Raw genomic sequence first — 18360 nt, forward strand, 5'->3', positions numbered from 1 at the left:
TCGGCCCTGGACCAGGGTTCAATTCCCCGCCTCGGCGGGTCTTGAGCTCAAAAAATTCCACGGACTCGATAATTCTCGCTCCGGTGCCTTCTCAACTCACGGGTTCACACTCTGCGACTCTGAGCAATAGCTTGCTTAATCTCCACAACGGCCCCTCGCGGTGGGATGCCTGGCTTTCACCTTGTGGATACCCTGCCAGGGTTATCTCACAGGGGAATACCAGGACGGGTTCCCTAAGCAAGCGCCGGGAAACCCTTTCTGGGTAGCTGTGCGCTATATAAGCTCAAATACATTTACATTTACATTTACATGCGTTGTAATAGCATCTACTATGTGCGTTGTAAAGGCATGCGTTGTAAATGATCCTGCGTTGTAATGGTGTGTGTTGTAATGGTGTGCGTTGTAACGGTGTGCGTTGTAATAGTTGCGTTGTAACGGTTGTTTCCCGAAAGGTTTGAGCCTTTATCAGGCAGTCGTCTAAATAAGGGTAGAACTGTATGCCCTGTAGGCATAGAAAAGCCGCAACCGGAGCCATGATATTCGTGAACGAAGGCCGAAAGGTAAAACTTTGAATTGGAAGTGTTTCGATCCCACCGTCAAGCGAAGGTACTTCCTGTGTCTGTGATGGCACATGAAAGTATGCATCTTGGAGGTCGATTGTGTAGAGGAACTCTCCGGGATTCAGGAACTGTAAAATTTCCAGCAAGGTCAGCATCCAAAATGTTTGGGATTTGATGAACTTGTTGAGGGCTCGGAGGTCTAAGATAGGGCGCCACTCTCCTGACTTTTTCTTGATAAGGAAAAAGTGGGAATAAATGCCCTTGCCCTGTTGTAATCGAGAAACCACTTCGACAGACCCTTTCTTTATCATAAATGCGACCTGCGCAAACAGTTCCTTCAAATATGCTGGGGGAGGGGGGGTGGTGGGGGGGTCAGAGGGTAGGCAGGTGGGGAGAAATTTGAGAAATTCGAGAGCGTGGCCCTTTAACCTCATGCGCGCTAGCGGAATTCCGCTCCTGCGCTGAGATTTTTTAAAACGCATGTTACGTGACGAGCTGGGCTCGTCATCAGCATGCGAGGAGGCTACGCCTTGACGAGCCCAGCTCGTCATCAGCGTGGAAGGGGTTAAGATGACATCCAAGACCCAACGATCTGAAGTTATTTTTGACCATTTGCAGAAGTGTTGGGAGATTCGACCTCCAATTTTCAGAGCAGGAGAACACTTGAACCGTGGAAAGTCACTGTTTTTTTAGAGGTAGCACCTCCTCTGTAGGTGCTTTTTCTTCTTTAAGGCCTGGAATCGAATTGCCTATTCTGAGTTTGATAGGAGTAGCGCTGCTTGTTTTCACCATAGGAGAGGTACTGGGAGGAGCCACGAAAATTGGAGGAAGTACCTCTGCCACATGCTCCACGAAACGGCCGCTTCCGGTACTGGAGAGATCCCAGGGCACGAGCAGCGACCGTGTCTTTCTTGATGGACTCTAAGGCGTCGTCCACATGCTTGCTTCAAAAGTCAAGTCGAGCACTCTTGCCTGCACTTCAGGCCGAAAAGCCGTAGCCTTAAGCCAGCCTTGCCTCCTTAAAATTGCAGCACCTACGAGCTGTCTGAAACCCGTAGAGGAAATTTCAATTACACAGTCTATAATTTCAGAGGAGATTTTCTCTCCCTCTTGCACGATCTAATGGGCTTCTGCCCTGGAGGATTCTGGAAGTAGGTCAACTAAAGCCGCGATCTCTGACCACATCTGATGGTCATATCGTCCGAGGATGGCCAAGGAGTTTGCCGCCCTGACCGTCGTGGCAGCCATAGTGGTGAATTTCTTTCCAATGGTATCCAGGCGGCGACCCTCCTGATCCGGTGGCAAAGTTAACGGAGTTGCCGAGTTACACGATCTCTTTTGGGCGGCTTGCGTAATGACAGAGTCAGCCTTTGGTTGTGACACAAGGCATGCCGGTGAATCCGCAGGCGCCTTGTACTTCTTGTCAAGGTGCGAAAGCACGGCAGGGATGGAGTAAGGCTGTTCAATTAGTTTAAGTCCCTCCTGCCATATAAAGTCAATTATTGGGATCGTATGCACTTGCTTCAATGGTTGATCCTTGAAATCATAAAGGAAACAGCCTTGTTGTTTGACGTCCATGGGCAAATAAAAACGCTTCGCTGCTCTCACCATCAAGTTGTGGAAACCGCCAATGTCCACTGGGGGAGAAGCCAGGGGAGAAGCAGGAGGAGGAGACGGGTCTGAGCCCGATAGTTGTCCCAATCTGTAAGGACAGCGTCGTCGTCCTGGTCCGTATCATTGCGGACGTCATCATCATCATCAGTACCAGGATCAGGAAGAACTGGTGATCTTGGCTGTGCAAGAGGAAGTGGCTCTCGTGCTGGAGGAGGCGGAGTAGGAGAATTCTGCGCAGAAGGTGGGAATCGACGATTATAATCGTCTAACATGTGCTGAAGGTTCAATATCAAAGACACCGGTATTTGTGCCATAGGAACCTTGTGGTCAACATCCAGCTGGTCATCGTGAACTGGGAAGAGTGAACCCCTGTCATCATTGTCCTCATCCTCAGTCATGATATTTTATATTTAGCTCCGAAGGACTTGCTGCAGGACGAAAGGTGTCATCATCATAAGACACATCCGAAGATTCCTCCTCTGCAGACGCAAAGAGTTGAGCAGGGGGACCAGAACCTCCTTGAAGAGGACTCAAAACCAACGGAGCGGGATGTTTTACAATAGAAGCCGTCACCACAGTAAAGGTTGTTGCAGTTGCCAGAGAATAGTGTCCCGTCGACGAGCTCGTGGTCGAAACCGTTGTCGAGGGATTCGCCAATGTAGAATAAGGCGTTGACGAAGAAGCGGAAGCAGTTTACGGAGCCAGGACTTTTCCCGTCGATGGTGCGGCTGTCGTCGACGAGGTCTTCTTCGGCGTCGACGGAGCTGTCGACGAGGAGGTGGTCGTCTACTATGAACTCGACGTCGACGAGGCTACCATCGACGAATATGGTACCGTCGGCGAAGGTGGTACCGTCGGCGAAGGTGGTACCGTCGACGAAGATGGTATCGTCGACGAGCGACTCGTCGACGAAGCCTTCGTCGACGAATGCTTCTCTGGCAAGGCCGTCGATGAGACGGATTTCTTTGCCGTCGACGAGATCTTCACAATGGAGATTATGGGCCTAACCTCTTAGTTCGCCGTCAACGATGCGGACGTTGTCGTCGTCGTCAACACAGAGCATTTCGTCGTCATCGCAGGCACAATGTCGACGGATCTTGTCGTCGTCGACGGGCGATTCGTCCACGAGCTGGCACTCGTTTTGGACGACAATGGCACAGCTTGGGACTGCGACGCCAGAGAACCAGGTACCGTAGGCGTAGAGGCCGGCAGATCCTGTGGGGAGACAGACCTTGGAGTGTCCACAAACTTCTTTCTTTTTAGAAAAGGAGAAGGCATCTCAGTCTCCGACCCACGCTTAAGAGAGGTCTTGGAATGGTAGGAAGACACACTCTCCACATCAGACATAGGATTGTCTGACGTCTTCAACCTCTGTAGCCACAGAAGGAGACAGGCCTCTCTATGGTTTAGGGTCTTAGAAGAAAAAGTTCTGCAAAACTTGCAGTTCCTCACCTCATGGTCCGGGTACAGGCAATAGATGCATTTTTTATGAGGGTCCTCATGGAACAGGCAAAGTTTTCCACAAGCAGAACAAGGCCTGAATAAAGATTTATTTGTTGAAGACATTGTTGAAGAAGTTTGAAAGGTTTGAAGATTGAAGAAACTGAGCAGAGCTCCGGGAGACTCCCTTCACACGACGTGCAGTAGAAAATCTGAGGGCTTGAGATTCTGAGAAGAAGGTTCTAGAGGGTGCTGCAGCCTGATTGGCTGGAATGTGGACCATTATAATGACATGGATATGTTACTAAAGTGAATTCTCCCTTTAGGCCTCTATGGGACGCTGTTGTTCTATGGTACTTTTAAATATCTTCTTTATGTCTATATATATATATATATATATATATATATATTTATGATGATATATATATATATTACTACTATTTTATGTACCGTGGGACTCCCACTTCAACGACTGGAAATTATTCAAGCATGTGAATCTATGAAAGACACCCTAAGACTGGAGAATCTGTATACACCAAAATTTATGAATTGAGCTAAAAGCAGCCTGAGACAGAAGAAGCTAGAAGTGTTTGAAATATTACAGAATTTACTTTTAAACAGAAACAAATTACTTTTTGAAAGAAGTTGGAAATAATACAACATGAAAGTTAGAGAGGAAGAATGATAGGTACAGGAGATTCAACAGACTTTGGGTCAATAGTTGAATATAGGTGTACAGGATCAACCATCGGTGACTTGCACGCATGAGAAGAATGACAATGGATCTAGGTTTGTGATACAGGTGATGTAGAGTGATTTTTAGTTAAAATAAAAGGCATACACTGGTGCATTTTAATACACATAGCTTATCACTCTGAATGCACAGTGATGGAGTACTCCAGTCAGATGTCACATATTGTCTGGCATGCAACTTTACCTTGTCAGCCATGTTAAGTTCAGGATCGGTTTTAATTTGCTCCCAGTTTCCATAGCCATGTTCAAGTATTCCCAATAGCAAATGTGAATCGTCTTCCACTCCCCAATCAACATCGAAATGAGCAGGTTTGACACGACTTAACAAGCGATACCTGATATAAGAAGGAGAAATATTAAGCATCAAAATTAAAAATATTTACATAGTCAATGTATATTCTACATATATAAAGGATATTAATATGTCATTCTGTATTTCAAATGCTTGTAATAGTATTAATTTATAAGACATGCACTACAAATCTTATTTGTAAGTGTCTTCAGCTACTGGGGCTCTATTAATAGAGCTCCGTCCATTATCGCCTTGTGTTTGCCATGTTCGCCATAAGTTGGCAGGGTATGCCCAGACCTGTGTGCCTTGCTCACTTTGCCACTAGATTCAAGCTAGCCTGACTGATGAGGGGTGTTACCCCGAAACCAGCCCCAGGATGCTTGTTTCCAGTCCAGGGAAGACCTGGCTCAGCAGTTTGGCGTGGACTGTTCGCATGAAGAACAGGGTCAAGATTGATTTGCATCTGGCTGGGTCTGAACTGGCATGGTGGAGTGAGCTAAAGAATGATGATGGGGACGGGGGTGAGTGTCTGAAAAGTTTCAACGCTCCGTCCATGATCTCCTTGTGTTTGCTGCTTTACAAATTTCAGCAATAGGAATGTTCCCTAAGAAAGCCACGTCACGATGTATTTGAAAGAAAGGCTCCTCAGGAGTTAATGCCTGTATTTCGCTGGCGCTTCTAAGAGAAGTAACAGCGATTAAAAAGGAAAGTTTCGATGAGAGGTACTGCAATTGGCAAGAGTGTTGTGGTTCAAAAGGTGGACCCGTTAGTCTTGTTAGGACACTGTTTAACTTCCATGCTGGAGCAGGTAGAATTATCCTTTTAAGTCCCTCCATAAAGGCTTTGATACCTGGAATTTTTAACACTGATAGGTGTTGTCTATTTGTAAACATGCTGCAATAGCTGCAAAATGGAATTGTATAGCGGTGTCTGCCAACCCTGCATGTTGTAAATGCAATAGGTAAAAAAAAAATCTTTCTACTTTTGCAAGAAGAGGACTGGTGTAATGTTTGTGGCAGGACATAATGAAACGTTTCCATTTTGCCCTATAACATTGTCTTGTGGTAGGTTTACGAGCCTCTTTAAGAATGTTCATACGATCTTGAAGTACATTTAAGTATCCAAATTCTAAGACTTCAGGCACCAAATTGCAAGATTAATTTCTTTTGGATTATGATGTCTTAGTGTTCCGTGGTTCTGAGTGACAAGGTCTGGTTTAAGGGACAGGTATTTAATGAAGTGGGGTTGCCAAGTTAAACCTGTAGAATTAAAAAGGTCCTTGAACAAAGATTGTTCAATCCCATGATTTCAGACTAGTCTTTATTGAGTTTGTAGCTGGACACCCTAGCATAGCTTTCGATTGTCTCTAGTAGACAGGGAACTGAGCGTGCTGCGTCTTCCAACAATCAAAATATCATCAGAGTATGCGGCCACCTTTATTGTCTTTTGGTTTAAAATAACTCCAGAGATGGAGGGGTTTGAATGGATCCTGTGGAGGAGTGGCTCCAGTGTCAGGATGAAGAGGGATGGAGACAGGGGGCAGCCCTGGCAGGTGCCTCTCTCTAAATGTATCAGAAAAGGGGGTGGTGATGAACAGACTGTCTTCATTAAGCAGACCACTCTTACCCAGTCCAAAGATCAGGGCTGATCCATCACCGTTTTTTAGCTCACTGCACCATCCCAGCTCAGAACCTGGCTATATGCAAATTAGTCTGACCCTGGCCCAGTGCATCATGGGAACAGGGCAGACCAAACTACCAAGCCAATTCTTATACTGGGAAGGAAACAAGCCTACGGGGACCGGTTTTTGGCATTTCAGCCGTCTTCGGCCCGGCTTGCTTGAATCCTGATGGTGCAATGAGCAAGGGACTCACATCTGAGTATACCCTTCCACGCTTATGGTGGACAAAAACGATTCAGAAAAGGGCGTGGTGATGAACAGAGTGTCTGAATTAAGCAGACCACTCTTACCCAGTCCAAAGATCAGGGCTTGATCCATCACCGTTTTTTAGCTCACTGCACCATCACAGCTCAGAACCTGGCTATATGCAAATTAGTCTGACCCTGGCCCAGTGCATCATGGGAACAGGGCAGACCAAACTACCAAGCCAATTCTTATACTGGGAAGGAAACAAGCTTCCGGGACCGGTTTCTGGCATTTCAGCCGTCTTCGGCCCGGCTTGCTTGAATCCTGATGGTGCAATGAGCAAGGGACTTGTGAGAAGTTGGCCTGATATATAGTGCTCAATATTCTAGTGATCACTGTGTATCATACCAAACGACCCTTATTGATGATTGGTTGTAAGTCAACCTTATAGACCAGCTATGTAGCGTGGACAAAAGCAGTCTTTAGGCTAAACTCTAGAAGGCGTGTTAAGCCAGCTGTTATACCATCACATATACCCCTTGAAAACCAAGTGAAAGGACACCACACAAGTTGTTATGAAAATAAAAGTATATTTATTTAGAACACAACACCCCTGGACTCTTTATGAGGACAGGGCGCTAAGCACAATACAAAGCTCTTAAAGAAATTCTTAAAGTCGCACAATTTACGCAAATGCCCGAGGGGCACGGAAAACCATATACTACAAAAGTGGAATGCGAAATACTAGCAGGTAAGTAACTAGTCTCAAAGGCTTTAGGATCACTAGGACTGGACTACTGAACCTTCAGATTACGAGCAGGAGGCCTAGGGAGATCGGGTGCAGAGTGTGCACTCTCACGCGGGATGTGGGACAAAGTCTATGGATGCTAGATTTCGTAAAGTTAGTGTTATCGGACGAATCCGACTAGGTAGAGCTGAAACGAAAAAGGATCTGGACACTTAGATAGTTAATGTATGCAAAAAAAGAAGGGGGTACCCCTGACTAGAGTTCCTAATTCGGGATATACAAATGAGTTTGAAAAAACAGGTAATTAGGAACAATATTTAGTAGATGGACAAAACCTGACATCAGACAGTAATAAATCTGATTAAACACCATGCATGGTACAAAAATATATATTTTTTATTATTATTTTGTTTAAATATTTTTTTATAGTTAAAAGGCACACAATTTATAGTCTCCTCTTTATATGTGACAGTTGATCTACATATATCATGTGCTTAAACTGTTTGGTTCATTTCTAATTTACAATACAGTTAGACATTTCACAATTCGGAGACTATAGTAGTGGTGTTGATCAATTACAATCTAAAAACATGGCTAGATGTTACAACAACTACGCGCGTTTCGGCTGAGAGCCTTCATCAGGAAGCCATGAAATTCCTCAAGTGAACCTTTGTTTGATTGGGTTCAATGGTTGAAGAGACCTCTGGTTATGGCGGTCCAGTAGGGACTGATGAAAATACTGGAAATTCTGTAATTGTGGTCTGTCGCAATGCGCCGTACTACATCAATGACGTTCTTGGGAGGAGCCCAGGGTGGAAGAGGGATGCTGATAAGGTAAACTGGAGTGCCTTTGTTTGATTGGGTTCAATGGTTGAAGAGACCTCTGGTTATGGCGGTCCAGTAGGGACTGATGAAAATACTGGAAATTCTGTAATTGTGGTCTGTCGCAATGCGCCGTACTACATCAATGACGTTCTTGGGAGGAGCCCAGGGTGGAAGAGGGATGCTGATAAGGTAAACTGGAGTGCCTGAGGTGGCAGTCCGTCCAGCGTGTGAATGGTGGGGGTCTAAGGTCGGGTACTTCTTATAAATCGGTACATCCACAACGGTGTCCAAGTGAGCACAGTCTCATGTTAAAGTCCCGCCTGTCTTCCAATAGTGGAATCTTCCAGCGTCAGACGGACGAACATGCTAAATACCGTATCCAGGTAATAACAATCTGAAATTAAAGTCCCGTCTGCCCTCCAATGGTGGAGTCTTTCGGCATCAGTCGGTCGGCTCACTTGGACACCGTTGTGGATGTACCGATTTATAAGAAGTACCCGACCTTAGACCCCCACCATTCACACGCTGGACGGACTGCCACCTCAGGCACTCCAGTTTACCTTATCAGCATCCCTCTTCCACCCTGGGCTCCTCCCAAGAACGTCATTGATGTAGTACGGCGCATTGCGACAGACCACAATTACAGAATTTCCAGTATTTTCATCAGTCCCTACTGGACCGCCATAACCAGAGGTCTCTTCAACCATTGAACCCAATCAAACAAAGGCACTCCAGTTTACCTTATCAGCATCCCTCTTCCACCCTGGGCTCCTCCCAAGAACGTCATTGATGTAGTACGGCGCATTGCGACAGACCACAATTACAGAATTTCCAGTATTTTCATCAGTCCCTACTGGACCGCCATAACCAGAGGTCTCTTCAACCATTGAACCCAATCAAACAAAGGTTCACTTGAGGAATTTCATGGCTTCCTGATGAAGGCTCTCAGCCGAAACGCGCGTAGTTGTTGTAACATCTAGCCATGTTTTTAGATTGTAATTGATCAACACCACTACTATAGTCTCCGAATTGTGAAATGTCTAACTGTATTGTAAATTAGAAATGAACCAAACAGTTTAAGCACATGATATATGTAGATCAACTGTCACATATAAAGAGGAGACTATAAATTGTGTGCCTTTTAACTATAAAAAAATATTTAAACAAAATAATAATAAAAAATATATATTTTTGTACCATGCATGGTGTTTAATCAGATTTATTACTGTCTGATGTCAGGTTTTGTCCATCTACTAAATATTGTTCCTAATTACCTGTTTTTTCAAACTCACTTAGATAGTTAAGCTATGCTGGAGCACCGAAATGCTCAGGTTACCTAGCCCAGGGGCTGCGGCTGCATGGGGCTGAAAAGACGTCGGGAATCCTCGTTGCAGTCTATGGAGCCTGAAAGAAGAAGTTGCTGGCAGGCGACCAGTGATGAAGTTCAATGTGACCCAAGCCTGGATCGGTGATGATGGATACCTGTAAGCAGAGGGGACCAAGTTCTGAATCACTAGCCAGTGATTAGATGGGCACCAGGATGGCACCAGACGAAGTCACCTCGACCAGGTGAGTGGGCGACGCTGGGCTCTGCAGTCTCTCGGACCAGGAGGCGTTGTCGGCGACCAGGATGGAGGTGCGAGCTGTCCCACGATGGTATCTGCTGTCGACGTCGCTGGACCCAGGATTGGGGCAACAACTCTTGGCAAATGCTAGCCCCTTTCTTTAGTATAAAGGTGGGAGCGGGGACCTGTAGGAAGGTACATCCTGACTATGGTTGCCCCCAACTTTTTGCCCTGTGTTTTAGCTGGTTTTGGACATAGTCGACCTGGGACCCTGCCAATCAGGACCCCAGGCCTACTGCTCTCTCTTTAAAATGGATTCCATGTACCCTAGGTACATTTCCAATTGGTACTGGGCCACCTTGTCAGACCCTGTAACTCAGGGCATAGGTGTACCCAGGGCCGCCAGGGGCTGAAGCATGTATTATGCCACCCCTGGCTGGCCTCCTAAATTTGACACCACTGGCTGCACGACAGCTGGGGCGAAGACGTGTAACCACCCTTCGCTTTAGGTATAGTAGCTCTATATCTAACCATACAATGGACACCCGAGTTCCTATCAGTCACTCCTATGGCAGGCCTTAACGATCCTGAAGGCAGAGTGCGTGGGCTCGTGTGAGCTAGGTTCAGGCCCGAGCCGAGCCCGGTTGCAGCTTGCGGAATCAAGACCCAATAGCTGTTCCATGATAACGCGTACCATATCGGTAACTCCGGTGTCGCGTTATCAAGGCATGTCGAGTAAGGTGTCATACGAATCGGGGTGCTGCCCTCTCACCAATGCTGGCGACGAGATTAGCATTCCACCCTTCTAGAGGGACACGACATGTACGTAACTGTGAACCCCGGTTAAAGTTAACTGAAGCCTCAGCTTCACAAAATGGATGCTGCCACCACAGACATGAGTCTGACCTCCTGCTGCTGGGAGTCCTTCCAGCGAGGAGCACTTGGACAAAGGGTTTCCTGTCGAGGGCGGTGTTCGCACCGTCCCAGACGGGGTTTGTGTATTCGGGGTAGGTAGGGCTTTGGCGAGAAGGTGACTGCGGAGTGGCACCCCGGTGCTCACTACGCATCTGCCGGTTAGAACCAGTTCCAGGGGCGACAGCCCTGGCCTGGGGAAAGTCCGGCAGGGGAGAGGGGTGTAACTACCCCCCTTTCTGGTCCCACCCTTAGGGCAGGACCTAGTCATGTACCCACCCCTTTCTTTAGAATAAAGACCGGAGCGGGGACCCTTCCAAATTAGATCATCTTTGATTCAAGAACTACTTTCTACGAAAGGACATTCAAGACTCTTCTCAAGATTTCTCCCTTGTGACTAAGGAGTAGTCACCCTGCATCAGCGGGCACCAACTAAGAACTCTGCGGTTTGCTGTAAGTTCTTCCTCAAGGAATCCGACGGCCCAGCTCGACGAGAACCGGCTTCCCTGGCACCTCTGACCTCTACCCACGTCATCAGCTCAGCTGTGATCTGTGGGTGCGACGAGACCTCGAGGGACCGGCCATCATCAGAACCTGCACGCTCTTAAAACCAGCACGACCATCGAGGTAACTCTCTGGTGAGTGCTCTGGGGTCCGAGAAGCCCCGACCCTGAGCCGCTCCAGCACCGAAGTGCAGTCTCCCAGCATCTCCACGATCTGCGTGGGGCCCTTCTGCTCGCTGCTCAGCACGTTGTCTGGTCACTAGCCGCTGGCTTGTGCCCTTCTGTGACGACATCCGAGAATCATCACTGCTGGTCTGGTTGCTCCAGACTGGCCCTTGCTTCCATCTTTGCGAGAAGCACCCCGGACCCTCCTGGTCCACTCAAGACGCCATCTTAGGCCCACCACGTGGCCCTGAGATCTGCCAAGGCTTGTTGCCCCATCCTGGGCCCAGCGACGCCGACAGCATCATCCTTCGTGGGACAGCTCGCACCTCCACCGTGGTCGCCGACAACGCCTCCTGGTCCGTGAGACTGCAGAGCCTAGCGTCGCCCACTCACCTAGTCGAGGTGACGGCCAACCGGTGCCTTCCTGGTACCCTCTGACTACTGGCTAGTAGTATGAACTTGGTCCCCTCTGCTTTCAGGTTTCATCAATCTCCGATCCAGGCTTGGATCTCTACGAACTATTCAGCACTGGTCGCCGGCCAGCAACTCCTTTTCTTCCGGCTCCTGGCTCGTCAGCGAAGACCCCGACGCCTGTAAGACTTGTGCAGCCGCAGCCCTCGTGGCTAGGTAACTCGGCATTTCGGTGCCTGCATAGCCTCCTTACTCTAGGGTCCTGAGTCCCTCGCTTCCGACTTGCCTTATCGGGTCCGCCCGAGACCTTAATCTTTCCGTGTCCTCGGACACTTGTTTTAATTGTGCACTTGAAGTATTTGCTAAAGAGATTTGGTTTGTGCTTAGTACCCTGTCCTCATAAAGAGTACAGGGCTGTTGTGATTCTTAATAAATATACTGTTTATTTTCATAACACTTGTGTGGTGTCCTTTCACTGGGTGTTCAAGGGGTACATGTGTGGTAAACAGCTGGCTTAACGCGCCCTCTCGAGTCTTTAACCTTAGACTGCTCGTATCCACGCTACTAGGATAGCTGGTCTATAGGTTGACTTACAACCAAACACCATAAGGGTCGTTGGAACGATACATAGCGGTCGCTAGAATAGCGAACGTTGCATATCGGGCCAACTTCTCACAGGACCCTTCCAAATTAGATCATCTTTGAATCCTGAAACTACTTTCTACGAAAGGAACTCAAGACTTCTTCTCAAGATTTCTCCCTTGTGGCTAAGGAGTAGTCACCCTGCATCTGCGGGCACCAACTAAGAACACTGCGGTTTGCTGCACGTCCTTCCTCCGTAATCCGACCGACCAGCACGACGAGACCCGGCTTCCCTGACACCTCTGACCTCTACCTACATCATCAGCCCAGCTGAGATTCGTGGGTGTGACGAGACCTGAGGGACCGGCCATCTTCAAAACTGCATGACGCTCAACCAGCACGACCGCCGAGGGATCCTCGAGTGAGTGCTTTGTGGTCTGAGAAGCCCTAACCCTGAGCAGCTCCAGCACCGAAGTCCAGCCCCCCAGCATCCACGAGATCTGCGTGGGGCCCTTCTGCTCTTTGCTGCTCACCGCGTTGTCCGGTCACTTGCCTGCTGGCTAGTGGCCCTCCTGACGACGCACCACGACGATTTCACCGCTGGTCTGGTTGCTCCAGACTTGCCCTTGCTCCCTTCCAAAAGAGGAGCACCCCGGACCCTCCTGGTCCACTCCAGACGCCATCTTGACTCCACAGCGTGGGCTTGCCTTTGCCAAGGCTTGTTGCTCCAATCCTGGTTCCAGTATCGCCGACAGCAGACACCTTCGTGGGACAGCTCGCACCTCCAGCCCGGTCGCCGACAACGCCTCCTGGTCCGAGGGACAGCAGAGTCCAGCGTCGCCCACTCACCTGGTCGAGGTGACTTCATCCGGTGCCATCCTGGTGCCCATACAATCACTGGCTAGTGATTAAGAACTGAGTCCCCTCTGCTTTCAGGTCATCTCCATCACCGATCCAGGCTTGGATCACACCGAACTTCTTCACTGGTCGCCTGCCAGCAACAACTTCTTTCAGGCTCCATAGGCTACAACGAGGATTCCCGACGTCTTTTGAACCCTATGCAGATGCGGCCCCATGGCTAGGTAACCCGAGCATTTCGGTGCTCCAACGTAGGTTCACTATCTAAGTGTCCAGATCCTTTTTCGTTTTTAGTCTACCTAGTCGGATTCGTCCGGAAACAGTGACTTTAGAATTACTAGCATCCATAGACTTTGTCCCGCATCCCGCGTGAGAGTGCACACTCTGCACCCAATCTCCCTAGGCCTCCTGCTCCTAACCTTAGGGTTCAGTAGTGTAGTCCTAGCGATCCTGAAGCCTCTGGATCTTGTTACTTACCTGCTAGTATTTCGCATTCCACTTTTAGTGTATATGGTTTTTCGTGCCCCTCGGGCATTTGTGTAAATTGTGCGACTTAAAGTATTTTCTTAAGAGTTTTTTATTGTGCTTAGCTCCCTGACTCATAAAGAGTTCAGGGTAGACTTGTTATAAATAAATATCCTTTATTTTCATAACAACTTGTGTGGTGTCCTTTCACTTGGTGTTCAAGGGGTATATGTGATGGTATAAAAGCTGGCTTAACACGCCCTCTAGAGTTTAGCCTAAAGACTGCTCTTGTCCATGCTACTAGGATAGCTGGTCTATAAGGTTGACTTACAACCAATCATCAATAAGGGTCGTTTGGTATGATACACAGTGATCACTAGAATAGTGAGCACTATATATCAGGCCAACTTCTCACATTTACTGGTGCCTGCAGCTTGCCGTCAGGTCACATGTGCTGCCACTGAAGAGGGCGTTGGCCCGAAACCCCTCTGGCAGGAAAGGGACTCTGTTTGCAGCTCGCGCCCTTGCGTTGGCATCAATTCCTACCTGTAAGTGCATCCCCACCTAGCGGCAACTTTTTCTTTCTATTATTGGCGGCCTTGCCCGGTCGCGGGGTTGCACTACCGCTTACAACTGCGGGTCCACAGCTGCCTTACTTGGGCAGCTCTTTGTGGTACAGGAGGTGCCTTTACTTGCGGGTGCTTGCAGGGACATTGGCAATCCCTTTAATACTTTTTTGCAGGCGAATGGCGGCGGTGACCCACTTGGGTTTTACGGAACGACCAGTCCCAGAGAGCATTGCTTCAGGTTTTACACCTATGCATAATTACTGAGAGTATTTACTGGTGCCTGCAGCTTGCCGACAGGTCACATGTGCTGCCACTGAAGAGGGCATTGGCCCGAAACGCGTCTGGCAGGAAAGGGACTCTGTTCGCAGCTTGCGCCCTTGCGTTGGCATCAATTCCTACCTGTAAGTGCATCCCCACCTAGCGGCAACTTTTTCTTTCTATTATTGGCGGCCTTGCCCGGTCGCGGGGTTGCACTACCGCTTACAACGGCGGGTCCAAAGCTGCCTTACTTGGGCAGCTCTCTGTGGTACAGAAGGTGCCTTTACTTGCGGGGTGCTTGCGGGACATTGGCAATGAAATGAAATGAAATGAAATTTAATTTGTAAAGCGCACGGCTGCCCTAGAGCATCCCAGCGCTAACCCAACAGAGAACAAAAACAGACTGAGAGGGGAACCATTACTTAAAGGATCTTGGGAAAAAGAAAAGTTTTAAGAGACTTTCAGAATTAAAGATAGCAGGGTTCGGTCCGAATCGGTCTGGGGAGAGCGTTCCAATTTTTTGCCGCATTTACAGTGAAACGGCGTCCCCCTGTGCGAGTCTTCCTCACTCTTGGAACTATGGCTAGATTTTCCAGATCCGACCGGAAAGCCCGGGAGGATTTATAAGGGCAGATCAGGCTCCTAAGAGCCGAGGGGCCTTTACCCTGGAGCGGCTTGTGGGTGATACAGAGCGATTTGAAGACAATTCTTCCGCAAACTGGTAGCCAGTGGAGAGCTCTCAACGCTGGTCTGGCCGACGATCTTCTTGGGGCCCCAAAAAGCATCCTGGCTGCTGCGTTCTGCACCCGTTGCAGGATATTGATGGTGGCTTCAGGTGGCTAGGAATAGGGCGTTAATATAGTCCAGTCTGGATAAAATGAAACCCTGGATCAGTAGTTTCCTGGACTGGAAAGGCAGGAGGGGAAGAACTTTTCGCACTGCTCGAAGCAGGCCAAAGCAGACGCCTGCGACTTTCTGAGCATGTGTCCTGAAGGTTAGGTCGGGCTCAAACCACACCCCCAAGCTTTTGATTTTTTCTTTCGGTGTCGGCAGCTCACCCATACAGGGAGGCCAGGAAGCTTTAGGGAGAGATGTAAATTGGTGACCCAGGAGCATGATCACCGTTTTTTGCTCCATTGAGTTTGAGCCGCGAGCCAGTCATCCAGGAGAATATTCCGGCAAGGCAGGCTGAAAGATTGTCCAGACATCCGTCTTGTTGGGTTAGCGAGACGACTAATTGGGTGTCGTCTGCGTAGGTGACTGATTTAATCCCAAAGGGGGCCACCACCTCCTCCAGTGGGGCCATATAGACGTTAAACAAGGTAGGGATCAAAGAGGAGCCCTGAGGCACTCCACACTGGAGGGGGGTTGATTTGGACTGTACACCACTTTCCCAGATCTTAAACGATCGGTTATTCAAAAAGGATTCAAGCAATCTCAGGGCCAGTCCTGTTATGCCTAATCTGGCGAGACGGTGGACTAATATTTCATGGTCCACCGTATCGAACGCTGCACTTAGATCCAGGAGGATCACAACTGCGGATCCTCCCGAATCTAAGATGCACCTTGCCTCCTCTGCCACCACTATCAGGGCTGTGTCAGTGCCCTGTCCCGGGCGAAAACCCGTTTGGGAGTCACTCAGCAGCCCATTGCATTCTAAAAACTCAGAGAGCTGCTGGTTGACCATTTTTTCGGCAATTTTGCCCAAACTAGGTAATAATGAGATCGGGCGGAAATTGGTCAGGTCAGAGGTATCAAGCCCCATTTTTTTAGGAGCGTTTTGACTCTAGCCTGTTTCCAGCTGGGTGGCACCACCTCGCAGGCAAATGAGGAGTTTAGCAGCTCTGTTGCTAGGGGGGCAATGGTGTCTGCAATCTGTTTAAGGATGTACATAGGCGCCGGGTCAGATGGAGAACCACTGTTCAGGGAAGATAGGACTTTACAAAAATCCTCCATGGTGATACAACTAAAAGAGTCCAGCAAAGGGCCGGAGGTAGGTGCCAGATAAGTGTCGCCGCCGGTAGTGGTGACGTTCTGTGGTAGGCTTATCAAGGATTCTTTGTATCTTGGCGTCAAAGAAATCCGCTAACTGATTGCACCTTGCTTCAGTATATTCTTGGGAAGTCACCGGGGAAGGGACCTTAAGGAGTTGTTTGACTATTTTAAACGTTTCTTTCGAGGAGTTAGATGATCCCTTGAATACTTTTTTTGCATGCGAATGGCGGCGGCAACCCACTTGGGTTTTACGGAACCACCAGTCCCAGAGAGCATTGCTTCAGGTTTTACACCAGTGCATAATTACTGAGGGTATTTACTGGTGCCTGCAGCTTGCCGTCAGGTCACATGTGCTGCCACTGAAGAGGCCGGTGGCCCGAAACGAGTCTGGCAGGAAAGGGACTCTGTTCGCAGCTCGCGCCCTTGCATTGGCATCAATTCCTACCTGTAGGTGCATCCCCACCTAGCGGCAACTTTTTCTTTCTATATATATATACCTATATATATAAAAGTATGCAATAGCAGCCAAATAACATCAGAGCTGAGATAGGATGTGAAGAATTTCCACCATACATGAATAATATGCATTAGAAACATGAGAAACAACACCAAAGATTGTTTAGAAACTGTTTTGATGCTTAGAAAGCAGTAGAAATTCTTCTAACTCACTGAAAGCATAGAAAGCTCCCAGGCTGCATTGCAAACACCCAGTCTAAAAAGACTGAAAAGCTAACCTGTAGCTGTATGTGATACAAAAAACTGACACCGTGCTTTTAAGGCACTCATGACCCCCAGTATCCCATCATGCCTCAGGGGTGACAGTTAGGTCAGTTGTTCTTTTCGGAGACTGAAAAAACAAGTAAGAAATAGGTTAACAATATCTCCTTATTAAAGAATGTCCTTTACCCGGGGAGGCGGGAGGGTTGCTTATGAGTTTGATGAGGATACCCCTGGAAGATAACTAGGATTACAGGTAAGTAACTAATCCTTCTCTTCCAGGGGATCCTCATCAATAGTCATAAGCATTGGAATAGATTAGCGAGCCTCTCCTCATTCCTGCGGGCCAAGCAATAACAAGACAGTAGTCTCATCAACAAGCCTGAGCAGGCCATAGGCTACCCAAACAGATTTCTCAAGTAGGCTTGCCCTACTTGAGTATCGGCCCTGGAATCAGATTCTACACAGTAATGCCTCATAAAGGTATGAACTGATTTCCAGGTTGCAGCCTTGCATATCTCTGACATTGGAATGTCATGTAAGAACGCCACTGTGGCCGCTTTCACTCTGGTAGAATGCGCTTTGGGTGATACCAATAAAGGCTTGCCTGCAAGATGATAGGCCAATTTAATGCAGGAGACAATCCATCTGGAGATGGATCTCTTGACCGCTGGAAAGCCCGTTCTCATTGAACTATAGTTTATAAACAGCTGATCCGTCTTCCCGATTCCCTTGGTCTTTTCCAAATAGAACTTGAGCACTCTCTTAAGATCCAAGGAGTGCAGTGACCGCTCGGCTGAGGTCGTAGGATTTGGAAAAACCAAAGGGAGGGAATTGGACTGATTTATATGAAAAATAGGAAACCACCTTAGGCAAGAAGGATGGATGAGCTCTCAGGACTACTCTATTGTGGTGGAAAACAGTATATGGTTCCTTTGCACAGAGCGCTTGTATCTCACTTACTCTGCGCGCTGATGTAATCGCCACTAAAAAGGCTGCTTTCCAAGAGAGATGTTGCAAAGAGGCCTTGTGGATAGGTTCGAAAGGAGGTGACATTAACCTGGATAGAACCAGGTTCAATTCCCAAGGAGGAGAAGGATTTCGCACAGGGGGATAGACTTTTTTCAACCCCTGGAGGAAGTCCTTAACCACCGGAACCTGAAAGAAAGAAATCTGATTAGGTGATTTCCTGTACGCTACTATGGCTGACAGATGCACTGTAATGGAAGCATATTTCAACCCAGAAGTCGCCAAGGAAAGG

The 18360-nt window shown here is 48.1% G+C and overlaps 1 protein-coding gene across 1 annotated transcript in view; it reads right to left on the reverse strand.

Moving 5' to 3' along the window:
- The window catches only part of LOC147662684 (ATP-dependent chromatin remodeler CHD2-like), a gene marked incomplete at its 3' end in the record, with an annotated part of 564171 nt that overhangs the window by 136140 nt on the left and 409671 nt on the right, over window positions 1-18360 (reverse strand). Inside the window, exon 11 of the mRNA XM_086950980.1 lies at window positions 4552-4702. Coding sequence (XP_086807106.1) covers window positions 4552-4702 — 151 coding nt within the window. The remainder of the gene's footprint in view (window positions 1-4551; window positions 4703-18360) is intronic.

Source organism: Lissotriton vulgaris, unplaced genomic scaffold (genome assembly GCF_964263255.1).
Source record: "Lissotriton vulgaris unplaced genomic scaffold, aLisVul1.2 SCAFFOLD_1424, whole genome shotgun sequence".
Taxonomy (NCBI): domain Eukaryota; kingdom Metazoa; phylum Chordata; class Amphibia; order Caudata; family Salamandridae; genus Lissotriton; species Lissotriton vulgaris.